The 27666-nt window shown below is 40.7% G+C and overlaps 1 protein-coding gene across 2 annotated transcripts in view; it reads left to right on the forward strand.

The window, feature by feature from the left end:
* ALK (ALK receptor tyrosine kinase) overlaps window positions 1-27666 on the forward strand; it is a 745837-nt gene that overhangs the window by 641181 nt on the left and 76990 nt on the right. For both annotated transcript variants that reach the window (XM_048511093.1, XM_048511181.1), the window contains exons 10-11: window positions 828-922; window positions 3801-3935. In XM_048511093.1, coding sequence (XP_048367050.1) covers window positions 828-922; window positions 3801-3935 — 230 coding nt within the window. The remainder of the gene's footprint in view (window positions 1-827; window positions 923-3800; window positions 3936-27666) is intronic.

A 27666-nucleotide genomic window follows, 5' to 3' on the forward strand; every position in this document is an offset into this window, starting at 1 on the left:
TAATTAGAAAATATTATATTTGAATCCATTAAGTAATATGTACTTAATATAATGAGGGGTAGGGGGGGTGGATGTAATCATGTTTTCTATTATTTCCTGTACTTTTCTTCTTTTTTCTGTATGTTTAACAAATGTTGAAAAACAATAAAAAGATTATTTTAAAAATTCTTATCATTCTTACCATATCATGTCCCATTTTGAATTACTAAACTGCCATTCTGCTCACCTATAACCAGCACAAACTCCTTACTCTTTCCTTTGAAGCCTTCCATGGTCCAGTTTCCTGTTGCCCGTGATCCATCTTTGGTCATATCCCAGTATGATCTTTTTCAGTTTCATCACCCTCAGTCTTGCAAGCGTCTCCTTCTCTCTCTCAGATGTCTTCACCCTTTCTCTCTTGTTGTCCCTTTTGCTTGCAACTGCCTACCAAAACCTCTGCATGATGCCATCTCTCTCGTTCTTCAGTTCCCTCATCATAACTCACCTTTTCTTTGGAGCCTTTAGCATAACCAAGTAATCTCAGTTCTTTCCTGAGAACATATAACTGGGATGAATGCTTATTCCCCTTCCCTCTCCTTCCTTTGTTGTTTTCACATTTTAGATTGTAAGCTGCTTGGGGCTTCAGCTTGTCTCTCTGTTCTCTGTAAAAGATGAGGTAATAATAAGTACCAAGATGCCTGAAACTCATTAAGAGTCAGCATACATTTTCCTTCACTGTAAGGCTGCTTTGGATAAATCAGCGTCAGAGTTTGCAGAAAGCTTGAACAATCTTATGTACCATCAGCCAGGCAAAAAGAATGTAATGACTTTTCTATTATTCTTTACAGGTTTTGGCTTCAGATTGTAACTTCCTGGAAAGCTGGATCAGAAGCCATCATTGCTTTTGATAATGTCTCTCTCAGCCTGGACTGTTACTTAACAAGTGAGTTTGCTGTGATTATCCTTCAGTTGACTGCCCCTACCTTGTGTCTAGGCACACATCTTCTTGTGATGGATTTCCATCCTTGTATGTTACATCAGAGGTGTAAAAAAGAAAGTGCAACTCATTTATGTTTCCCCCTTTATCACTTCAATATAATTTGCCAAGCTGTCCTGAGAAAGGCAGGCCAAACTGAGCAAGGCTGGACACAGTTGTTCTCACTTTCATTTAGCCTGACTGGTAATGCGGCTTCAAGTCAGCCAAGGCTATTCACACATGGGCAGGAAAAACCACATTCTCTTTGCAAGCAGCACCAAGCAGAATTGAGTAATGTGGGGGATGCGTTCACACATTCAGTCTCCACACCATTTATTGCTGACATCACTGATCCCCAACCTCTTCCTGCTCAAAACATCAGCACAGAAGTTCCAACCTGGTGGAAATGTCTGTATTTAAGACTTTGGATGGTTGTTGTTACACTTGATGTTGTTGTAGAGCACTTAGCTGGGTGTGAATGCATTTTCACTGTTCTCTTCTGTCATTAAAGTCTAGTAATTGTTTTTATTGGTTCTTGTTCTGGGTTCAGTGTACATTGGTTATATGGTTGGTGCATGTACTTGAACTCCTAGTTCCGTGGTGGCGAACCTTTGGCACTCCAGATGTTATGGACTACAATTCCCATCAGCCCCTGCCAATTGGCTGTGCTGGTAGGGGCTGATGGGAATTGTAGTCCATAACATCTGGAGTGCCAAAGGTTCACCACCACTGTCCTAGTTTATGGGTTTTTTAACAACAATAAGGCCATGTTAAAGGGTTAAATGGTGAGGAATGCAGATGCTCAGCATTGCTGTTTTAAAGGTGACATCTAGCAGTGCCCCCCCACCCATCCCTGACTGGTTCAGGCAGAGCTCCTACACAGATTGGAGTTCTTCTTGGAGTTCTTCTTTGTTCTGGCTTAAAAGAAAAGGCATAAGGTGCCCCAAGAACTGTTCTCAGAAAGAGCACAATGTTGTGCAGAAACTTTCCTGAAAAGGGAAGTGTGTGCTACGCACAGGGAATTCTCCATGTGGAAACAGACCAGGAGACAAGACTGGAAACCAATAGAGAGCCTGGCTTCCTGATTTCTCCCACAGAATGGCTTGTTTAAATGTTAAAGCCCTAAAAAACCAGGGATTGCTGCTCCAATATGAACTTTCCCATCAAGTGAGATGATCTTCAGAGTCATGTTCCCTCACCTTGGAACTATGGTGAGTAATTCTCGTAAAGAGGGACATTTCCCTATCATATTCATCTAGTAACTAGTTCCATGAGTTCTGTTTTAACATACCAGGACATCTTAGACATTCGTGTTTGCAGAGGTGTTTAAGATATGGTTCCTGCTACTACTTTTTGCCAGCTCCTTTGATCTGTTTAAAAATTGTTGTAGATATGTCCGTCCTAAGTCCTAAGTAACTGAGTAGGAATGACAGCCTCCAGGTGGGGCTTGGGGATATGCTGGAGTTACATCTCATTTCTAGACTACAGAGATCAATTCCTCTGGAGAAAATGGATCCTTTGGAGAGATGACACGACAGCATCATGCCCCATTGAGGTTCCTGTCCTCTCTAGCCTCAAACCCCAAATCTCCAGGGGTTTACCAGATGCTCAGGAGCAGCAGCAGCAGAAGGCCATTGGTTTCACATCCTGCATGTGAGCTCCCAAAAGCACCTGGTGGGCTCCTGCAAGTAGCAGAGAGCTGGACTAGATGGACTCTGGTCTTATCCAGCAGGCTTGTTCTTATGTTCTAATGTTCTCAACCTGGATCTGGCAACTGTACCCTCCCGTTTCCTGATGGTGGCTGGGTGTGCGTGTGGAACCCTGGCTGAAACCCCATATCTGAGTGTCTTAGAGTGCCTTACTGAGCAGAATAACACCCAAAAATCTTAGTAGGGTTTCTCCCCTAGTTCTTTTTTTTAATGCCACTTTGCAGACTTGTGGTCAAAAAAGTGGGATATCAGCACTTTAGATTAAAAAGCAACCATGCTTTCTTTAGAACTATGGTTGTTGGTACTTATCATAGTTTTATATCTATCTCTATGCTGTGCTTCAAAACTGAAGTATCCTCTTGCTTTGATACCTTTCACAAAAGAATGTATGATATTATTAGCAATACTGCAACCTTTTAAAAACTGATCAATTCCTATAGTGCCTAAGTGGCTTCATATTTATTTAGTTTCCCTGAGCGGACATGAGACCTATGTTGCCTTTCCTGCCCTTGATCCTCCAACCACTGAAAGACTTGGCTTGTGTTAATTTTCCATTTAGCCAGTTCCCTCTCCAATGTGAAGCCATTGTATCTCCCTCTGTAGCAAACCACTCTCTTCAGTAGATGCCATCTGTAGATCTGTCCTTTATTTCTAATGAATTCTATTTGCTCATGCTTTTTTATCTTCTAATGCCAAGTGCCAATGTTGTTGAATTTCAGCTTCTGTGACTAGAGTTTTGTGTGTGCGGGGGGGGGGGGGGTAATTATGTGTAGTTAAATTATAATTGAACCGCACACTGCCATTTTAAAAGCTAAACATAAGTGCTGAAACTGGACAATTGAAGGGTATCCACTGAAATGCTTCTGTTAGCAATTATGTCTTTTCACCTTGTCAGCATCTTCAGTATGCATGTCATCCTCCCCACCTTCCTCTGTTTTCCCCTCCATTTGTTTCAAATCGCACAGCAACAATGGATTCCAGCCTGCCCTGCCTTTTTTACACCATCATGCTGTTATGGTTGAAAACTGTTGGCCCAGTCTGATCAGCTACCAGCTGTTGTCTTTCTTGGTCTGCCAGACCAACAACCCACCATCGCATCACAATCATAAACCAGACTGCTTTTTTGTGTATTCTAGTTAATGAAGAGAGGACACATCGAGAGAAAAGCCCAGATGTAGGCAACCTGTCGATTGAAAGGCGTAGTCACGAAAGGGAAGTTGAGAGTCTGGGAAGCCCAAAGCACATTTACAATGGCACAGTTGACCTAGCAGGTAGGAACTTTATTTCTTGAAAAGCATTCCAGGTGATCTGGGGTCATTATGAGAACGTGGACTTCCATCCAGTGCAGTGGTTTCATTAGCAAATGGGGGAAATAATACAGTGGAAATCAGAGAAGTCAGAATGAAGTCTGGACTGTGAAATTTCTTTCATTTGTTTGGCAACTAAAATGAAGTTTTCTGTAAAGGCAGAAGTGACATTAGGGAGAAAGGAATTTCTAAAGATTTCTTGATCTTTGCAAACCTTCATTATCCAGTTTGATCTCTCCTGGCCACACGTTTTTTCTGATCTGCATGTCTCTTGAGGGCACATGCTTTCTCTTATGATGTTATGTGTTAGTCTAATTTGTCAATTTCCAAAAAAGACTTTGTTTTCTTGATTTTCCTGGGCAAGAGAGGCAGAGGGAATTATCTTGACTAGTTTCCTTGAGTTGTCAAATTCTATTCAAAGTATATCTAATTTCCGCCGCTTTCTGATAGAATCTGATTTGATATAGGATAGTAACTTGTTTGTCAGCTACTAGAGGAAAAGATGCTGGAATATGATGAAAACATATGGATAACCATTCTGGATCATGCCAAGTGTATGCCTTGCGCAGTGTTCTTTCTCTAACAATACCAGCTGGATGTCAGTTAGAATTATTCATCTGTACTGCTCAGAGAGAATCTCCTCTCTCTAAACATTCAGGGAATGTAAACGTAAAAACAGCAGCTCTTCTGTACAATGAGATGCATGTGACACTGGGGTCGGGGGAGGCTATGATCATATCCTCAGACATGTTGCTTCGCTGCAAAGATCAGCCTGGGAAATCGGAAATGGAGTGCCAGGGGTGGAGAGGGGATAGTTAATACAGTGTTTCAATCTCCATTTATGGAAAAAGAAGGCTTCTTTTTAGGCTACTGTGACCAGAAGGGGAACATTTCCAATCAAATGAACACTGTGAAGAGGAAGAGTTACCCTTTCCCAGCACTACAGCCCTAACATAAGTCACCCCCGCCCCCTGCACAAGTTTGCTTTTTAAAAGCTAAATTATATATCTGGGCTTATGATCACAGATCCTCAGCAGCTTGGTCTTATAAGAACATGTGAATGGTAATAAATCCAGCAGCAGCAGTTGAACCAATAGTATGACTAATGAGTAGTAAATCCAGATTTCATTCTGGAGTAAGCAAGAGAAGACTAAATTCAATTCCTACCAGTATATTGATCCCTTAATATAAATTTCCATTTTTATTTGTAAAAGGAAACATTTGCAATTGAAATATGCTGGGAAAATTTGGAAACCAAATTAAATGGCTTTGTCTTCATTCTGCTGAGTGGTACAACATACGGTCTGGGTTCAGAGCTGCTTCCAGCCACCAGTGTGTTTTCCCAGAAGCAGCTGGGCAGAATGATGTGGCAGCACCTCCCAAGGTGAGCCATCTGGGAGAAGGTTTCAGTCCCAACAGCTGATGATAACAGCACTGACTCTTCTGAAAGCTACAGTGATGTTTCTAAAAGTAACTGATGCTAAAAGATAAAGGTGACTGATGGGGGTCTACAGTCTTTCAAGTGGCTGCCAGTAATGAGCAAAAAGGTCCAGATATACCTGCTACAGTCAAGCTGCACTCTTGCATCCTTTTTCAAAAAGCTACATAGAGTATTTGGGGAAATGTATTACTGTCATGGGAAATGCTGTAAACATAGATATTAACGCCATTACTGCTGATTACATTAGTTAGAGTGTTTGCACAGCACTTTTGAGATATGAAGCACTTCTAGAATGTTGCTCCATGAATCAGTTTTAATGTGTCTGACAAGAGGGGAGATTCCTGGTAGTGTGCTTGAGTTTCTAACTTGAACTCATAATTGCCACACTACATCATGCACCGAGTGGGGTTTGTAACTTGTCCCATATAAAACATGCTTGCTCTTAAGTTGCCATTCCCCAGTGTGAGAGCAATAAAGCAGGTCAAAGCAAGTTACCTCAAAAGACTTGTGTGAAAAGTGGATATGGGTATGCACTTCTCTGTGGGGTAGCTTACTTTTGAGTTCCATGTTTGAAAAAAAAGCTACTGCACTGCATAGAAATAGTTATAAGAATTGAAACAATTATAAGAATTGAATTAATATCAAATGGAAAAAATTTAATGTGATATGAGTAGTAATGAATCTTTGTGAGACATTGCTATTCCCCCCCCCCCCATTTCTTGCCTTGAACCAGACCTGTAAGGCTCTAGGGGAATTTGAAACCTTATTCTCCTGTCCTACAGACTTGATCTCTACTGCTCAGTTGCATCATTTCTGCAAATTTCCCAATGGCATGCTGCAGTTTTGAAGCTTGACCTGAGTAATCAATAAGGCCCCACTCGACCTCACATAACATACCCCCGCCCCTTTTGGCCTTGCTCCTCAGTCTGAACATATAGCACAGCAGTTAAGCTACCACTGGCTACCTGGAAGCCCTTGCCAAGCCTGTCAGTCCACCAGCCCTAACACAAATGTTTTAAGATTCAGCCTTGGACCATGTGAATGAATAAATTAAAGAGTATCTCCAAGAATGTGCAGAGCTTTTTCCACCTTTATCTCAGCCCAGTTACACATGTCTAGGATGTAAAAACAGGACTTTTTGTTCAAAGGGTAAAGCTTTCAGACATTCTTCCGTCTACCTTTCTCTTAATCACTACCAAGTTTAGTCCCACTACCTGGGAATTTGCTCCCAGGAAAGATCAGGGAAGTAGGTAATTTATGAGTCTCTATATCAGTGACTCACACTGAGGTGTTCTCCTGACTTTTGGCTGGCTGAAAAAGATACTTGCTTTACCAGTTCTCTGATAATTGATGTATGCCCATTACAAACTAAAAATAATGTTTATACCAGTTTTCCTTGCCAAATCTGTAACTACCTGTTATTCTCTTAATTAACTTTTTTCTAAGCAAACTGTGGAGTTGATTAATTAGGGGATAATGTGAATGGTAAATTATTTTGTATCTGTCTCAAGAGGAACAATCAAACTGAGGCCCTGTCCTTTATTCTGTTCTTTTCACTGCAGCAAACACTAAGGTTCATGCTGGTTGTAGACCCAAGTAGTAAAGAAGAGGATTAGTTTTGAGGAGAATGAACCACTCCACCTGTGTTGGGAGAAATTAGGCCACATATTTTTATTGAGTACAGCAGCAGGAGCACTGGTTTAGCATGGGGATAGATCCTTACATCAGGCAACCTGACTGCCATCAAATATAACCTCATTCCCCCAGCCAACGTGCCAGGGGGAAATCCATGGAGTGGCAAATCTGAGATCCACCTGGTTGTGAACCTCTCTATGGTTCCTTGCCACCAGGCAGTGACAGCCAGCTGCCAGCTCCCAAGATGGATGTGCAGCTGTTCAATATTCACCTTTCTTGGAGTCCCAGACCACGGAGGCAGATGCACAGACATGGCCTCCCTCAAACTGGATACATCCCACTGCCCAAACTGCCAACCCAACTGTGACAACATAGGAAAAGACATAAAATATAAGCAGATGTACACCAAATTAACCATGCATGATGTACTGAAAAGAACCACTAGTCCTTGCACCATGGGGAGAGTGGACAGGAGAGCTGTGGATGAAAGAGGAGGCTGCTTCAGCAGCTCAAGCCTATAAAGGGAAAGGGTAGACTGACATGATGTACTCATGCTGCTGGTTTGTGTGACCCCCGCTCCCTGGCAAGCCAAACAAAAAGCCATTCAGCATGTAGCTCCCCCTTGAGCCCTCAACTGCCAGTGACCTACTGGGAGAGTTCCTTGCCATGTCTTCCCATGCCCTCCACCACAAACACAGATTCTGAAGTGAGTCAGGGCGGTGATTGATGTCAGCAGTCCAAAAACCATCATGTTGTTTTTGTGTCTATTGCATAACCTCTTCATTGCTCTCAAATACTTCTGCACCCACTGCAATTCTCTTCAGCATTCTCAGATCCCAAGAGACCTTTCCCTGGATCTTGTATAACTCATGCTCAAAAGAAGCTTTGCTATGGACACTAAATAACATTTTCCTGCCCCTTGAAAGCCCTCTAGTTTATTATATCTTGACAAGGATATGGTAGGAGGTACTTGTGATTGAGATTTGTTTTATTTCACCCACATGATTTCCCCCCCTAAACTTCTGAGACTAATTTTCTATGTTACATTCCCCTTAATCTGAGGCCAGGCTTAGCCAATGATAGACCAAACAATGCCCTTCAACCAGAGACGCTAACGGTTGATTATTCCATAATTTCCAGTTGGAGGTAAACTCTAGAAGCATCTACCAAAGAAAGCTTGATTGAACTTTTGACATCACATTCTTCCCAATCCCTGTTGAGGGATCTATCTTCTCTGCAACTCTTGAGTTATTTTTTCTGTTTATTCTTCCTTCCTGTGCTATAGGTTAGTAGCTAGGCTATACCAGTGAAATAAATAATTGTACTGTACTGGAGAACAGAGCAGATCTTGTGCTGTCCCTCCTAGTTCTGTTTTCAGACTTGAGGTAGAGGGCCTTGTGGAATTGTAACAGAATGATTTTTTTAAAGCAACAATGTAAGATAGTTACTGCTGTGATGTGGGACCTGCAGCCATTGGAACAGAACACAGCCAATATGAATAAAATCCCTTGTAGTGCACTTATGTGGCAACAAGCTGAGCTGCAGACCTGGGCTGTAATCCCTCTTGCTGGAAACCTGAACGTTTTTTACATCAAGATCAGCTTTGAACGTGAAAGTCATTATTCTGAACATTCTTCCAAATGATCCTATTTTTAGGTTTACTTTCTATTCTGCCCCATAATATTAATAATAAAGTTACAATATATTTGGATTAGGACGTGGAGAAAGATCTTACCTTCCCTCCCATCATTTTCCTAGTTTGAAACAGTCTGGGAATCAGTATTTGCTTTACTGGAAAATCTCCATGTAGCTATCATAACACACAATGGAGTAAAACAGGGGTTCTCCAGAGCTATTTCAGGATGGGAAAATGATGCAAGGAGATAGTTAAAACTTCTTTTCCATATGTACCACAGTCCTGATCAAAATAGTGCCCTTGTTTGCCTAGGGAGCCTAGAACTCCTAGCACATGTGTGAGTCAAAGTCTTTAAAGGAAGCCATGATTGATTTAGGATTATGTTTAGCTTGGAGGCTCAGACCTGTTTTCTGCTCTCTATTTCCAAAAACATTTTCTGGCAGCCTCCCACTCAATCCACATCAGTTTTTGGAACTTGGTTTTGGAAAGAGGCAGTGGGATATTACCACCTCCTCAAGATTTCTCTGTACATTCACTCCCATCCTTCCCTCCTGTCTGTTAAGATTCCCTAGGAGGACTGACTGAATATTCCCTGTTTCATTTCTATTTGTATTCAGCTATCATTTATCCACAGTTTTGGTCCTCTCCTTTTTGTAGTTGACGTGTTATCATGTGCATGAGTTTTACAGGCAATGTATGTGACCAGTGTAGGTAAGTACTATGTATACCCTGTACAAAGTATAATGATTTATTAGTCCACAGATAACATTTTAAAGGGAAAAATTAGTATGAGGAAATAGTGCAGAAGTAAAGACCTGCAGATTCCGTTCTCATGAGGGTGAACTGAAATTGAAACACAGATTGTGAGGGTAAACCAGCAGGAATGAAAAATTGGACAATCTATCTGCTCCCCTGCATGGCTGCTCATGGAACACCCACTTTACAAAAAGAAGGATATCAGAACCCTGTCTGGCAAACATTGCCTCTTGTGCATTCAAGTTAGCCTGGCTGGATTTAACAGAAGCAATTTGACACAGGCACCTCCAAAATATCATGCTTTGTGTTTGTACTTGATTGATAGTCTCAGCTGGAGGAAGGGGCAACCTCCATGCCTACTGCTTTAGTTCATCTACCAGGATCATCATATGAAGAATAAATATAATTAGACCAAAATAATGATGGTACCTCTAAATTTCCACTACTGGGATTACTTCTTTACCACAGTACTAACACTTTTGACCTCTTCTATCTACACTACTGTCACTGCAAGTAAAAATGAATGGAAATTCCCTTATGGTATAAGCAGAACCTTATGCACACTAAACTCTGAGTTGTTAAAATCAATGTTAGTTTTTTTGTATTACGAATCATAGCTTTAGAGGATTTTTCTCTGTGAGTATACTAAGTACTGCAGTTGTCCCATTAATGCTGACTTCTGGGTGAAAAGCTGTACGTTGTGTTGCAAATGGTGCAGTCTGTTTCTTCATGTACCACAAGCCTAAAATATCTCACATAAGACAAAAATAATTGACTTTTGAATTCAATTGCTATGTTACTGAGGCAGAAAATTTCAGAGAGATTCAATGAAGAATAAAACTGAATTCCGCTTTTTTTAAAAAACACTTACTTTTATGTATTTTCAATGTCACTGTTTCATGGTGCCAAAAACAACATGCTAGCATCCAAATAGTTTATAACTTCACACTTTCGCAGGTTTAGCATTTACCGTTTGCAGTTTTAAAAACCCCTGAATTTTATAATTTGTCTTTTAGTCAGACCTGAATACCTCAGTTCCGTAGTTGAATCTTAACTGTATGAATTCAGAACCATAACTCAGTGGCTATTGAATAGCAGCAATTGGGAGAATGTGGGGCTAAACCCTGTGTTCAATATAAGAAGCCAGTCTCTGTTAAACAAGGCTTGGTTTTATTGTTGGGTCCCAGTGATAAATACAGGCGGTATAGGCCGAAGCCTGTGAGGGCTGTAAGTTTGATAACTATACCTACAACTGCTAGGCAGCTGAACTGGCAGCATCAGCACCACAGATCAATAAGAGCCTAGCCAAAAGTAATTACAACTAATGTGAGCGTCAGCTTCTCTGATGGATCAGAGGCTGCAAGGTTTCCTTCTTAACAAATCAGATTAATACAAAGAATGACATTACTGTAACAACTGAGATAGCAGAGTGATAAACTCCTCATGTCCCCAGCCCAGGTACTTGAACTAACCCAAATTCCTGCACCATTGAAAACCAGCTAAAAGCATTAGTCCTCTCCTTTTTGTAGTTGACGTGTTATCATGTGCATGAGTTTTACAGGCAATGTATGTGACCAGTGTAGGTAAGTACTATGTATACCCTGGGGACATACGTTTGGAGCCACTCCATTGATTTAGTGGTTGCTCAGTGGGGCTTAAGCTCTATTTCTGAGCAGCATGGAAACTGAAATTTCCTGTTGATATTTTTCATGGCTGAGGTCAGCCAATTCCAGAAAAAGCACTGAATATTTATGACTATCATATACATTCATTTTCAAACCAGGTCAGAGAGAATACCTTTTCAGTATTGCTCCTATTAATCATAGCCAGAAGTCCTCCATGCTTCTTAGGGTGTGAATCTGCATTGGCTACTTGGCTACCACACATTAACTCTCCCTGTAGTCACTAGCACTATTAAGTACTAATTCTACCAGGCAATGCTTTTCTGATTCAAATGGTAGATACCCATTTTTTTTCCGGTAAAAGTCCATGGTTTCATCAAGAACAATGAGGAACATAAGAATCTATATAGAATAAACTCAATAAAGTCACCTTGCACAAGTCTCTTGGTAATTTGTTTCCAAGATCATGCCTACTATAGAATCCTATTCTAATACAATAGTAGACATTGCTCCTTTGTATGCACAATGGCACCATTATAAAGGCAGTTATAAAGGCAGTTGTGATAGGATATCGTCTATTTAACAGGGTGCAGCTGGAAATGGAAAAACAAAAGGGTTTACCAGATGCAGCTTTCTTTCCCAATATGCATTGGTCTGACGTGATGGCATGGTGATTACAGATCCAGGATTCTTGTCTGTGTAATCTCCATGCATACCTTAATATACATCATAGTATGTATTGGAAAGGGAGTCCTGGAATAGCCATCCCTGTTTCTTCTATCCCTCCTGGAACATGATAATGTCATGGTGCACCAAAGTGGAGGCCTTCTGTAATTTTCTATCACTGTAATAAACTGTGGCACCCAAATGCATGTTAGTAAAGGTAGATCTGCTTCCAATCTCCAGAATAGGGATGAAGATTGTCAGTGTTAACAGGAAAATCCTGAACATCAGATCATAGTCTTGGTTAGGAAGAAGCTACAAGTGGTAAGAACATCTTTATGGCACATACTTGGGAGGTGTAGTAATGCAAGATCATCTTTATTGGTAGATTATGGGAGTGATCCTCAGCAGGTCTATTCAGAAGTAAGTGCCATGTTATTCTGTGAGACTTACAATTATTTGATTCTAATATTTCAAATTACCCTGATGTTTTATTCTGATTTTATTTGATTTTTCCCCCTGAATTTTTTTTACTCAGTCCTTCTGAAGCACTACCTACATGGGAGGTATAATAACACCAATGACAATTTGGGAGTGAAATATAGATACAGATAGTAGCAATTATAACACTGCTGATGGCCTGAAATAAATGCTGTCATATAATCATCATGACCAAGAAGCCAGATGTAGATTTGGGAGATGCTTCTTCAGAGCCGAAGGAGCCTGAAAAGGTCATACATCCATGGACTGTCCTCAGAATCAATCACTGGCAGAAACAGTTGCATGGATTCTTCCTTTGCAGAGCAAACAGACTTACCCCCTGCCATTCACCACCAGTTCCCATCTCCTTTTCAGTATTCTCAAAAATCCACCGTCCTTCCCCTCCCAGCCTGTCTGTACCTGAGTGCCTCTGTTCCAAGGCTGAGGACAGCTTGCCCTGCCATTGGGCTCTGGCTCTTTTGCATTCAGACCTGCCTTGGACAAAACAGTAACTGTAACTGATATTTTTAAAAAATACATAACAAAAGCTGAGTGATTTGTTTTATAGATTTTTGTCGGAATAATTTAATACAGTTTGTTTCCTGGAGGTCATTGAAAGATAAAGAAATGGAGGCCAAATAATATAGGGATGTTATGTGCAAGAGATTGTTACAAGACTATGACAGTTATGAAAATGTAGGTCCACGGAAGAGGAAAGCAAGAGAAGATGCAATTCTGGGGAAAGAGGGTAGAGAAATATACAAGGAGATATGTAACAACTGTCAGAGAGCAGTTTGACTGGCTGGATCATAATGGCTTGGATCCTAAGCAATGGCAGAAGAAGGGAAATTCCCATCTCACCACACCCTCTGCAGCCCTCTGTGCCCCTTGAATTTGTAGACAATCTTTGTGTCAGTGGATCTCCAAGAATAGTATGAGGAGGGAGGGGGCTATGTGATAGGAAGTAGGAATCAACTGCTATCACTCTTCCCTCTTCTGCCAGTGGGAATGCTGTTCCAAAAGTGGAACTTCTGTTACAATAGCAGAATGGCATTTTAGGATCCAAGCACATATCTCCATTGCTTGTAACCAGGACTGAAATATTGCAACAATGAAACATATGAGAAGTCAATAAAATGTTAGGACTTGGTCTGGCAAGTTTGAGATTTGTTATTGCACCATCGCTTCTGCTCAAACACCTGCACAGATTTTGGTTAAATGTTAATCATTTCTACTGATCTCCACTTTGCTTTTTCCATTGGCTTATATTGACACAGGACAAACACAGGTCATCTTCTCCATCTTCTCGAATGAACAGGGTTGCTCTGCATTTGTGACTCTTTGTACCTAGCTTCTAGAATTTCCCTCTCTTACCTTTACCTGTCTTGCTGCCTGGTTGTTCTGGTCTGACTGGTTCTTTTCTTCCAACTCCCCCAGCCAGTCTTCCTGCTCTGTGCCCTTTACACAATGCCCAGTACAGATTCTTGGCTGTGATTATTAGTTTGTCCTGGATTATAAGTGTGGTCTACCCTTTTTTCTTTTTTAAAGAATTTTTTTTCTGTCAGTAGGTTCCCTTGGAGGTGAATTAGACTTTAGGAACCAAAAGCCTGAGAGAGACTGTTGTCATCAATGGTGGAGTTGTTACCACCAGCTTGTCCTCTCTTCTTGTATCCCATGGTTTGTTGACAGAATTTTTAAGTAACCTGGGTTAAAATATTGGTTCTATTTCAGGGTTTCCTTTTGTTTGTTTCTGACGCTAAGTTGCTTTGACTCTGCAATGAACAGAGAAAAATAGGTTGAGGGTCCTAATTAATTAATAAATAGTATATTCATGCTTAGCTATTGCAAGTATGAATATGTGGAAGGGCTGTTCGGTTTTGCATTCTTCTCTTCAATTCTCACCTAGCATGTTTCCTTTTCCACTGCACTTCCTGTGTGTATATTCATCACCAGTCCTTCAGTCCTCTTCAATCTGAAGTAGATTCTCTACAAAAGTTAATATCACAATAATAGAAGCAGAGTTGAAAATTATCTTTTAGTCATATTTCATATCTTGTGAGAAGCAGAACTCTTACCTACATACACCCTTGTCATAAGAGCATCTCTTCCCCTCCACCAGAGTATAGCAATGGAACTCACAGATGCATAGCAAATATGTGTTGTACATAAGCAGCATCATGGCCATAGATCATTCAGTCCAATCCTATGCATCCAATCCAATCAAAAACTGCTGATTTCAGAGGGTTTAGGCTTGAGTAACCCTCATGAGAATACAGTGCAATAAAAAAAACCTCTATTCTTTTGGGAGTAAACCCCATTGAGTAGACCCAGAAATATGCCCGTCTGACCTCATTGACTTCAGTGGATTTAGAAGGGTGTAACTCCCACTTGGTATTGCACTATTAATCCCCTAGGTATAATGTTTTAGTCTGTACTGTGAATTAAATTTTTCTAATAGTAATTAAACCTTTCTAATAGTAAAGCAATTATTTCTTTTCCCCTTCCCATCTCCCTAAAATTCATTGCCAACTTGTAAAGTACTGAATTTTTATTAACCACCATGAGTTCAGTTTTCTTCACGTGGCCAACATCAGCAATGACAAGTAGTTTGTGTTTTTGTGGTTTGGATGGGATCCAGGGGCAGATCTACATGTTTTGAAGGGGGGCAAAAGTACAAAATGAGGCCTCCCATATATTATACACATTTTTTCTTTATATATACATTTATAATCAATGTATATAATCCACAACTCTTTCACATGATGGAATAAATTATGCTGACTTCTATCAATTGTTCATGAATAATCACACTTTTACATTAGTTTTAATATTCCATCAACCTTTCTGCACACATAAAAGCCCAACCAAAGGATAAAGTTTTTCAGCCCACAGGAGCAGCAGTGGTGTAGGAGGTTAAGAGCTCATGTATCTAATCTGGAGGAACCAGGTTTGATTCTCCGCTATGCCGCCTGAGCTGTGGAGGCTTATCTGGGGAACTCAGATTAGCCTGTACACTCCCACACATGCCAGCTGGGTGACCTTGGGCTAGTCACAGCTTCTCGGAGCTCTCTCAGCCCCACCTACTTCACAGGGTGTTTGTTGTGAGGGGGGAAGGGCAAGGAGATTGTAAGCCCCTTTGAGTCTCCTGCAGGAGAGAAAGGGGGGATATAAATCCAAACTCCTCCTCCTCCTCCTCCTCCTCCTCCTCCTCCTCCTCTTCTTCTTCTTCTTCTTCTACTTCTCCCAGCCATTTTTATAAATACAACACACATAATTTTGGCATGGAAAACACTCATGCTCTTTCACAGCCTGGTAAAGTACAACCCAAGAACAGCTTTATTTGGTAATAATGCTACTAGAAGCTAAAATGACTAAACTGTAGCTACTGTACTTTAGTCACTGGAAAAGACCATTATGCTAGGAAATGTGGAAAACAGAAAGAAAAGAAGATGCACTTGGAGGTGGATTGGCTCATTAAAGGAAGCCACGGCCCCCAGGCTCATTCCGCACATGCAGAATAAAGCACTTTCAAACTGCTTTCAGTTCTCTTTGAAGCTGTGCGGAATAGCAAAATCCACTTGCAAGCAGTTGTGAAAGTGGTTTGAAAACGCATTATTTTGCGTGTGCGGAAGGGGCCCCAGTTTGTATGACTTGAGCAAGGTTGTTAATAAGAGGACATTGTGAGTCATATTATGGAGGTCATTGAATTGCAAGTCAGAAGTTACTTGATGGCATATAATGCACACAGACAGGCCCTGCGTCATCCCCCCCCCCCCTTTTCCAAGGTGTAAAATCAGGTTGTTTGAGGGAAGGCTAAGATGAGGGAGATGAGGGAGCAGGTTTTCTAGTGTTCTTTGGCAAAGCCAAGTATAACACAGCTCTCAGCTTTAAACAGCAAGGGGAGGAGGCAAGCAGAAAGCCAATTCTCTTCCCCTTTGCCCCATTCAACTCCAGACTGCTCCAGGACTTGCAGTGCCTCAGGACAGCACAAGGCAGGGTGGCAGGAAAGAGGTGCACATCAGGTCACCAGTTACCTAAACTCTTCTCCTTGAGTATTTAGAATACACCCTAAGCTCTCCCCTAGAAGTCTGACATTCTCAAAACCTACCATAGCCACTGTTACCTCAATTTGAGAGCCAGTGTGGTATAGTGGTTAAGAGCAAGTGGATTCTAATCTGGAGAACAGGGCTTGATTCCCCACTCCTCCACCTGTGTGGCAGAGGCTTATCTGGTGAAACAGATGTGTTACCACACTCCTACATTCCTACTGGGTGACCTTGGGCTAGTCACAGTTCTTTGAAACTCTCTCAACCCCACCTACCTCATAAGGTGTCTGTTGTGGGGAGAGGAAGGGAAAGGAGTTTGTAAGCCACCTTGAGTCTCCTTACAGGAGAGAAAGGTGGAGTTTAAATCCAAACTCTTCTTCTTTCTTCTTCTTCTTTTTGAACGGGAGACATGAAGACAATGGAAAAATGGAGGATGCTTTGTTTGGGGGAAGGAGGGAGATTGGTGAAGCCAAGGAAGGTTACCTGGAGTTTGTGTCTCCCACTGGATAGAAGTTGTTATCTTTGAACATCTCAGGAACTTTTGCCTCCCTTAAATAATAGCCAGAGCTTCTGCCTTACCAAAGACTGTGTTGCCCCTCTGAGGCCCTTCTCTCTCCCATCCCCCCCACCTCCTAGCAGCAGCCTAATCAAGGGAACAGGATATGCATATTGCAAAATGTAACATCTCCCCCACTTCCTACTGCCATCCCCTTTCTGCCCCCATCCAGGGCACTTCTCCCTGCCCTGCCCCCCCCCCCCGATCCCCAAGATGCAGTTCTAATGGAATCTGTTATTATTTTCCTCATCTTACATTTGGTGTCTGGCCTCCCCACATCAGCAAGACATTTTGGAGGTCTTGTGGAGTCTGCCAGAGGGAAGGTCCTGCTTCAAGTTCCTTGTGGCTGATTCTCGGAAGACTGTGACTCACATTAGTTAATCAGATGAAGGAACTGAAAGGAACAGCAGAGCAAGTATTAAGTACAAGAAAATTACATTTGTTGGCTCTTCACATGCAATTATACTAATTGAACTGTTGGCATAATGCAATAAAGATGTCTGCAGAATTGTATTTCTATATTAAGTGGCAGTTAAGTCAGTGAATGAACAGCTCCTATCACCAAAAAGATTGGTTTCCTATGTACATGGAGTAGATGTGTTGGCATCAGTGATTGGATCTGATAGTCTCTATGGTAACTATCTCTTTCCCTTGTAAGAAAAAAGACTATTTAATTATTATCTGTTACCAGCAAAATGCCTGTCATCATGAGGAAATAGTCTCATGAGTCAAAAAAAGGCGGGGACTATATTTTTGCTGAAATAAATAGCCCACATTGTGGTAATTGGCTTGGAGTGTGAATTAATCTCTCTGCAACGCCAGTAAGGATAACTTCCATATCCTGTACTTGGACCAAGAGTCTTTAAAAAAATTATTAAAGATCTAATTTTTTATAAATATTCACAGAACAGAAAAAAGAAAAAAATTAACAATAGTTGCAATTATATCAAAAGCAAAGAACATTCATATAGTATAATAATAATTGACGATAGCAACAATTATGAGCAGTAAATAGAAATATAATAATGAGCATTGAATGGTGATTATCATCATCATCATAAATCTTAGCATAACTCATAAGATAGCCTATGTATTATTTAAAACTATGGCTGATTAAGCATGGCAAGGTTCCTGCAACTTCAAAGAGAATTGGCCAGAGAATCTTTATTTGGGGGCATGTTCGGCATTATCACACACCTCCGTGTTTGCAGCATGGTAGGTAATGCTTACTTCCGTTTTTAATATAATCTTTAATTTTGTCTTTAATCTTATCAATAGATCGATATATCTGTCCATAGTTCAATATATTGACATAAAAAGCCGAACTATTACAGAAAAGTTTTGAATACAGTATCTGTATACTTTGCCCGAACACTGATTGTCTTTTATGGCAGGAAATGAGGGGGGAGTAATGGCTGCATGCATCCTGCAAAACCACAAAAGGACAACATGAACGGCCATTTGCTAAGCTCCGCAGGTTCATGATCATCAGTTTTCCAATGTGCTGTAAACCCAAGACCGATGGGTTTTTCCCACTGTGATCTGGAATCACTGATTTCTTGTGTATAAAACTACGGGGCTGGAGACATCCCAGTTTGTTTATCAAATGCAGGAGCAAATTGGGTGTCTGGACTAATTCACTAATCATATTACCTATACACTTTTTTAGTGTTGGAATCACTTTATCAATCTATTGATATGGTTATTTACATTCGTTTTTAAAATCTAAAGATCTAAAGATATGCAGGAACGTGAAGGCCACGGGCAATAGAAATTATACGGCAGGACAAGAAGTGGGAAGTAGTGTGTAACAGGGAGGAGGGCAAGGGGGAAGCATGTAAGTAGTGCAAGGGAGTGGGGAGGAAGAACCCAATTGTACGGTAAGTTGGGTCCACATATAGTAATTATATGTCCATTATATTTTTGAATGTTTTCCCCCTTGTAACTTTGTTCAATATAGTAAATCAGGAGGATGATTAATAATTTATATTTATCATTTCAACAACCTCCTTCTCTGTTTCCCATTTTTGAAGAGTAATAAAAATAGTATGTTTTCCGTTTATCTTGGAATTCTTTAATTGGTCTTTTGTTCACATACTTAGTTAATTTTGCCATTATTGCATATTCTGCTAGTTTACTTTCCCAGCAAATTTAATTTTCATAGCAAATTTAATTTTCACAATTTTTCCGGATTTCAGCATGTATTTTTTCAAAAATTTTTTGTCTTTAGGCACATCTACCACACAAGATAAAGTCTGTCTACCTCTTAACATTTTCAGCATTTCCCTTTATAGTTCTTGTCCATCTTCTCAATATTATTTGGAGTAATATACCAATGATAAAAGATATCAATTTCTCTTAATGTTGTAGCAATTTTGAAAAATCTTGTAGCAATTTTCTCTTAATGTTTGACTAGCTGTAAATTTTATATCTTTTGTGTGTAAGGTTTCCCACTGTTGAAAAGGTATTCTTCCTCCAAATTTTGCATCTATCTAACTGTAAATGTTTTGATTTGTTCTGTTTCTGTCTCAAATTGATGTAATAGCTTATTTGTCCTAATAAATATTTTTGCTGTGTTATCAACATTCAAATTCAGTCAGCTCTGTTATTATGCCTCTTACTGTGTGAATGTCCTTTTCAGACCTTGCAACCAGTTGAAAATATAGCAACCATTGTACTTTTTTGCCTTCATCTTTTACCAAGACTTGGTTTCTTCTTGAGAGTTTATAATATCTTCAAATGTTATAAAATCATTATTTTCTAATATTCATATCATAGTGTGCCTCTATAGGTGACATTAAATGGGATATTGGAAGGTCAACTCTTCTTGGAAAATTCCCAGATTTTGAGTTGTCCATCTCAAATTACATGACTTCTATTTTGCATTGTATCTTTTTTACTTACTTTTTAATCCATAGGGAATTGTGTAAACCTTTCAACTTTGTCATTTCTAATTTTATTACTTTTCGATCTGGGTTTTTAATCCAATCCACAATCCCAACCAGGCCAACTGCTTGATAATATCACTCAATGTTTGGTTTTGCCAGTCCTCATTTTTTCTCATCTTGTAATATTTTAAATCTGATTCCTGGCTTTCTGTCATTCCATATGGACTTATTTATCTGTTTCTGCCTGTGTTTTGATTCTCAATGCTTGGATCCAAAAGGGCAGATAACTGATTTTATGTTCACAGTGATGTTCCTCAGATACACCCATTTACTCTCTCCCATATAAATAAATGGCTGCTCTTCAGGAAATTACTCCAGTAAGAGCAAAACCTGTTGAACCACCCTGACTCTGCAATTCTGAGCCCCCCCTCTCCCCAATGGCTAATATCGTGTGCGGAACTGCAGCATGACTCTATGAGCAGAATTGCACAGAGTCCTGTGGAGCCTTTGCAATATAAGCCGTACATATCTGGCTATATGGGATCAGATTGTGTTTTAGAGGGGATATATTGCACATTCTAAAAGGCCCGGAGAAATTACATTTAGTCTATTTCAAGGTTGCTTCCATTTGCTTAGTGCCATTTGTGTTCTGTGTATTGGCCATGCTAGAACATAATCAAAAGTTTGGAACACTGGGTGTTGTGTTAGCATTTCTGTAACATATTTAATCACATTCTATGTACAGCTTTGTAACTCAGATCTCACCTGTTAAACTCTATCCCATCTATGATCATAAAACAAGAAATAATAGTTTTGAACTATAGAAAGGCAGGAAGAACATGGCACATTTGATATTAAAAATTGCTGCCTAGGCAGTTTGTGGGATCTCTTGGTGGGAACAAAAAGGCAACTGTCTGTCACATGTGCTTTGGCTATATTAAGGTACCTGTTTCTGAGCAAGAAAACTGGACCTCTTCAAACACAGCAGCTGGGTTCAGCAGTCATACAAAAGCATGGTTGCATTAAAACAACCATAGTTGTGTGATTGTCCAAACATAATTGTGATGTTGCCCTTCCTATATTTCACTGTCTTCTCTGTCTCTTTCTTTATTTGGTAGGCTGCCACCAGGAATACAATTCCAAGAACTCTTTTATTTCCCCTTTTGTTCTATGTACTAGAGGTAAGGCAAATGGACGGCATTTGTGGTACTAAGGAATAACAGGTGGGAGTTCTGATATTTCATTGAACCAAAATAAGTTTTTATTTATAACAGGTAGGTAAGTTAAAGCACCAACTGCTTGAAATAACTTCCAGTCAGCATAAAGTCACTCTGATCCTTTTCACTCTTATGCTGACTAGAAGCTATTTAAAGCAGTTGGTGCCTCAGTTAGATTTTATTTCGATTTTTGAAAATAATTTGTTTGGAACCTTGAAGTTACCTACCAGTTACAAACAAAATTTTATTTTGGTTCAATGAAATATTGGAATTCCCACTTGATTTCCTTAGTACTACAAATGTCATCCATTTGCCTTACCTCTCATACATACTACCAAGAAAATAATATGATAAAAAGGGAGGAAATAACAGAAATGAAAAAAGGTTTTCTTCTTTACTGTGTTGGATGGTTTTCTTGGACATTATTGAGGATATGGCTGCTTGACTGCTTCTTTTATAGTTATCTCTCAGATCTGCATCCATTGCCACTTATGTTTATAACAGTTCTCCAGCTTTCATTCCTCTTCTAGTATCCCCACAGAAATAACTTATTTTGCTTCTCTGCAGCTTTCTCTGTCTTCCCTCAATGCTCCTTTTGCTCAGCTGGGAAGCCTCTTAATTTCCACACAGCAGAAAGCCCATTCATTATCCTACATCCTTTCAGTATCCTCTACTTAGCTACACCCTAGATTTTGCTAGCTTGAAGGCCATCGTTCACATTTCCCTCCACCATTAACCTTTGTCACTCTCATTGTTGAGAGAGGTAATGACTATAGGCCCCACTCCACTGCACACAGGGAAACTATTAAGCAGAAATAACAGAAATGAAAAAAAGGTTTTCTTCTTTACTGTGTTGGATGGTTTTCTTGGACATTATTGAGGATATGCTTTGTCTGGCTGCTTTCAGTGCACATTTGGGAGAGTAAAAGTAAATCACTCTTCCCTCCCAGAAATGGAGTGGCAAGTTATATTATGTCATGTCTAGCAACAAAATGGGGATTAAAAGGCTAGTCCAATCATCTGATATTAGCTCTCCTTGCTTGTCTCACTGTTTCCTCCCCAGTTTCAATCTTTTTAACTGACTCAGAGGGGAAACTGGCTCACAATCACGAGTGATTCCCAAATTGATGAGGAAAGTTCACTCTGCTCTTTCTATTTCCGTTGTGGTTGCCTCGTTGTTATGGCAAGTTCTATACAGGAGTTAATAAAAACAGAGTGGCTCCCTGATCAAGCATGCATAATGCATTTTTATTTGCAAAGTGCTTCACAACATTAGTCTTCAACAAACCACAACTGGGGGTGACTACCTTGACTACCTTTTTGAATAAATCCTGTAGCTGTCTCTTTAATGATATTTTTGTCTACTACAGTTCACAGCAGGTCCATAGTACATAACAGTTCAGCTCTGTGTCCTTTGCAGCTTTATGTATTCATTTCTTTGTAAGAAACCTCTGTCAAAAGAACAGTTAGTACCCTCACCATGACCCAATCAAGGGTGGATTATCCAAGGACAACAGCAGCCATTTTCTCTCTATTTATCTTGTTTTAGGCTTTCTAAGGGTAGGTAGAGGATCATGTTTGATAATGTTTCCATGTATTAAAAATTATCTGAAAATAAACAAACATCATGGTGTGGGGCCAGGGCCGCTCTCTGGTCCTACACAGCTGAGTTAGTTTTAAGAAAAACTTAAAATTTGAAATAAAGCAAAAGACATTAGAAAACAAACAGACAGTTTTACTTAGCAGAATATAGATCAGTTTACAGAATGTGAACTCTCCCAAGGAAGAAACACGCCCTTGGTGCCCTCAAGTGATAGACACAGAATTTAGAACGTTACAGAATACAGATAAGTTGAAGAAGGTGACCTCTCCCTAAGGAGAGGCACGCCCCAATACAATGTTTAGAATGTTACAGGAGATTGCCCTCTCCTGGGTGGCTCTCGACGGAGGCACGCCCAGTATAGGAAAACCTGAGTTTTTGTAGATGCAAAGACGTCACACAGTCCTCCCCTTTTGTTCCACGTATGATGATTCATATGTGTTCAAACTCTATTGGTCAGATCTGTCTTTGGTCACAGTAAGACAACCTCTTATTTCTACGTCAAACGCTACATGCTGTTTGTGCGTGCTTTCTCTCTGTGCATATACAAAGGACTGTAATAAAAGCTAGCTCACTGTCTTCAAGAAAAACCCATTTGCTTAGTTTGGCTCCCAGAGAGAGATGCCTTCAGGCTATGCAGCATTCCATTGGCTCATAAACCTTCCTTTCTCTCCCAACATGAAATGTTAAAACATGATTCTAACAGATTTTACATACACTGATTCTAAAACAATAGAATTATAGTAAAATACAAATACATGTGAATGTGAATCACTCATTTATCATTTATGTGTTCATTTAGCTATATAGAAAAACACTTTGTAATTTAACTAATCACATTCTATTTCTAACCCAAAAACCCAAGTAATAAAATTGCATCTGTCTTCTGTCACGTAGGCCCTCAGTGCCAAGATGTCAAAGATGTTATCTGTAGTTGCCTGCATCTCTGCTAGCAAGCTGGTAACATGCCTTTTTGACCTATTGCAAAACTGCAGGCTTGCTGGTCACTATACAGAAGCTCCCATTTTGATTCATTGCAAATCCTTGGTTCTATGACTTCCCATAATTCTTGATTAAATACAAATTTATACACATTCTGATCCATTTCCACAATGGTAAGGAAAGGCCTTTCTCCTTGCTTTCCTAGTTTATTATTTGAAAGGAGGTATCTTTTTATTCAAACCACATTCAAAGCTGGTTTGGTTTTGCCAAAGTGGTGCGAACCTGCTGAATCCCACCACTGGTTCAATCCCTAGCAGTTTCAGTTAAAAAGGACTGGGAAGTAAGTGATGTGAAAGACCTCTACTTGAGAGCTACTAGAGAGCTGCTGCCAGACGGAGTAGACAAGAGAGCTCTCTCCGGGGGAGGGCAGCTTATAAATATAATAAATAAATAATAATAAATAAATAAATAAATAGTTGCACCCACTATTTTCTCCTGCTTGTGATTCTCCATCTCACCTGCCATTTGCTAAAGATTTGTGATGGAGGTTTCCTCTGCTTGAAGTTCATCTGCACACAATTTCACTGTAAAAAGTACATGAATAAAGTTTGTTGTGCCTGGTGATCCCATGCATGTGTCATTTTTCCTTTTTTTTGTTTTGAGGGGGATTTCTGTGAAACTACAACAACTCAAATATGTTCATATTACAGATTGTCATGTTGTGTCATTGTAGCTTTGCAGATATCTCCCTCAAAATAAGGAAATAAGGAAAAATGACACATGCATGGGATCACCAGGCAAAACAAACTTTATTCATGTACTTTTTACAGTGCAATTATGTGCAGATGAGCTGCAAGCAGAAGAAACCTCCATGGGAAACCTTCACTAAATGATAAAGGCAGGTGGCTCCTGAAGAGGACAGAAAATGGTGGGCACAACTGCAGTGAAAAAGAAAGTAACAGCTAGGCGGCGGGAGAAGTAAAGTGTTTGCCTGCTTTTGTTTGCATTGGCAAGCAGGAGACATCTGCAACCAGTCTTCGGGGGGTGGGGGGGATCACTAGTTCAGCGATTTTTGAAAAATCCAGGTTGAGAGAAATAAAACATCCTGAAGACATTTTGGGGAAGAGAACTATGTGAACTTCTTCCCCAAAATGCTTTTTATAATGTCCTCAAGACATTATATTTCTGCTATGCGGAAGAGACCAGTCTCTAAGAACTGGTGCATTCTTTACACTGATATTCCAGTTTCTGAAATGAAGGGATTAGATTCTTCAAGCTAGATGTAGACAATCTGTTACCCAAAATGGTACAGGCTGTCCCTTTTAGTGTGGGGAATTAGTGGGACAGATTTTGCTTTGCAAGAAGAGGTAACTGTGGATCTTTTCCACCTGAGTTTATGGATTTGGGTTTCTGCAAGAAGTCTGCAGTAGTCAGAGAAGGTTAATAATTATCTTTTCCTGAAGGAAAGGGTCCAGAGATAGAGTTCAGTGACCTGTGTTGAATTCAAAGGATGAGGTGAAAGCAGGTCTGTGAACAGTGCAACTAGAAGTCCAGAAAACACTGAACAGGGCAGTATAACCAAACCAAGGCAGCTCGGAGTACACTGAGCGCAGTGTAACTAGACCAGAAACACTGAGCAAAGACTGCAGGCAAACGGACTAGTTATAGGAAAATTTGGCCCTGTAGCAATGTTAAGAAAGCTAATCTTTCCCAAACGAAGAAAGTTCTTGTTCTCTGGGATAGAACAATACAGTGGAAGTTTGACTTAACAACTCAAGCCCCAGGGAGCATGCTGCAGTTGATTACATTTAGGGTGGAACTGATGAAATCACAATTCCAGTGTTATTCCAATTCAAAGTTGTTCCCAGAAATAAGGCAGGAAAGGAGTGGTAGAATTAATGAGATAAAGAATAGTTGGAAGATAGCTTTGATTGCATTAGGCTTGGCTGACATTAGCATGTCTTTTGTGAACAGAAATCAGGTACGCTAGAGTTCAAGGTCATGGCTGGTTCTCAGGGTTGGCCATTGTTTTCCAGATAGCTGCAGGAAGGACATACCTGGCTGGTCAAGCTGGAGGATTTGTCCAGACAGATCTTTTTTTTCCAAAGGTAACACAGTACAGGGCTGGAGATGGCATCCATCTTGAACTTGTATTTCCAGGGTACCCCTATGGAAGACTGGTAGAACACTCCATGCAAACAGGTCTCCCTGTCCTACCACATTGGTCTAATAACAATTCTATAATGTTTAATATATGTGGGAGATGACAATACAGCTTTTATCTCTTATTGGCTGATGTATGGTGATGTCATAGTGTTGACAGACATAAGAGAAGGGGTCCTCTGACAGAAAGCGCCAAGTACGAATAAATGGGCAGTTCTCTCAATGGAGGCATGGTGAACAACTAACTGCTGATGCATTCTACCAGTTTGAGAATGCTGGAGGGTTGTTGTTTTTTTAAAGAATTCTGCTGTTGACCTGGGAGAGATGCAGTTGGTGGGTGGCAATTGAAAGTGTGGGTTGGAAGTTAGCAGCAAGAGTGGGAAAAAGAGGGAAATGTAGGATCAAGGAGACAGACAAGGGAACTAGGCCCAAGGAAAAAAGAGTGATTCCTATCAAGTGTTAAAGAAGGAATATTGGAACCTTTGTGTATATTCTTGTCTCCATAGACATTTGAAATGTTGTGTAAAATAATCTTATGCCTGTTTATCTGTGGAGTGACAGCCAAGTGATCTCTCTGAATAGTAACAAACATCTGTTGGAAGAACAGCTATATTTTTGTGAAAATCTATTTTATATAGTTATATCAAGTTTCCTTCATTCCTTTTCACCTGCCAGATTTAAATCTGAAACCTCCATGACAGTCTGACTTTTCTAGAAGAGTAAAATAAAACAGTTTATCTATTGAGAATCCATAACAGCCTCTCATGTGCCATATTTAGACATATATGGGAAAAGGATTTTTCAGTTCCTCAGCCTCCTAGGATGGGTCAAATACATCCAGATATATTTCATAAATCTTCAAGCAAGGTTTGATTAGCCTACTATGGAAAAGACTATCAGAATATTTTGCCAGTCCTGCCAAGTGTGTCAACTGGTGGGCAAAGCCCAGACCAAAACAAAGGATGCTTACAATGCTTTCTTCTCATGACTCAAGGATTCTCAAAAGAAGAAGTAGATATTGCAGAACTAGTGGCTAGAGCCTCTTGACAAGGAAATAAATACATATTGATGATTGTGGGTTAATTCCACTAAATTCTCCTAAGCCATCCTATTAAAGGATATTGAAGCCAAAACAGTCACAGAAGTATAGTTGGCTATATTTGCTAGGATAGGCTTTTCAAAAGAAATGTTCTCAGAGGCCCTTTCAGCACGGGCCAAAAACAGCACCCTAGGGACGGCAAAAACACCGTGCCTAGGGAGCTGTTTGCATGGGGGGCGCTGCTGCATTGCAGCAGTGCTGCCCTCGCTCCCCCCCAGCGGTGCGGAGCCGCTGTTTCCCAACCTCGCTCTCTGAGTGAGGTTTTCCGGAAACAGCGGCTTCCAAACGCTGCTGTTCGAACGGCAGTGGCTGGAAGGCGTCATGTCCCCCCCACCATCCCTGAAAGCTTACCTTGTCTCCTGGCTTCCAGCTTGTTGCAGAGGCCAGGGGACACGCCCCCCTGGCCTGTGATTCTAGAGCCATTGCTCCAGCCTGTGGGGGCGTGTCCCCTGGCCTCTGCGACGAGCCGGAGGCCAGGAGACGAGGTAAGTTTTCAGGGATGGCGTAGCCTGCGCAAAGGCTGTGCCGCCGTCTGCCGCCCTCCCAGGACCGTCCATGCGAACAGTCCGGGGGGGGGGTGCGTTGGCGTCTTTTACGCCGACGCACCCCCATACCGTTGCGGTGCAGAAAGGGCCAGAGTTAGGAATGTATCTCATGTCCAAAGTATGAAGGAGTTGTTGCAAACCTGTGGCATTGAACACCTCACCACCATGGCTTATCACCCCAGGAAAAATGAACTTTATGAAAGGTTCACATGCTGAAGACATATCTGGTGGATCATTCTAACTGGGATCAAAGGACCTCAATGGCTACTGGCCATGGTGGCTAAAGGGAACCTCCATATGTAGAGCTACCAGACCTCAGAATACCAGTGCAAGAAGGCAGCAGCAGCAGCAGCAGCAGGGGCAATCTTGGCCTCTACCCCCTGCTTGTTGTTGTTAGCCACTGTGT

The sequence above is a fragment of the Sphaerodactylus townsendi genome, linkage group LG01, assembly GCF_021028975.2.
Source record: "Sphaerodactylus townsendi isolate TG3544 linkage group LG01, MPM_Stown_v2.3, whole genome shotgun sequence".
NCBI lineage: Eukaryota > Metazoa > Chordata > Lepidosauria > Squamata > Sphaerodactylidae > Sphaerodactylus > Sphaerodactylus townsendi.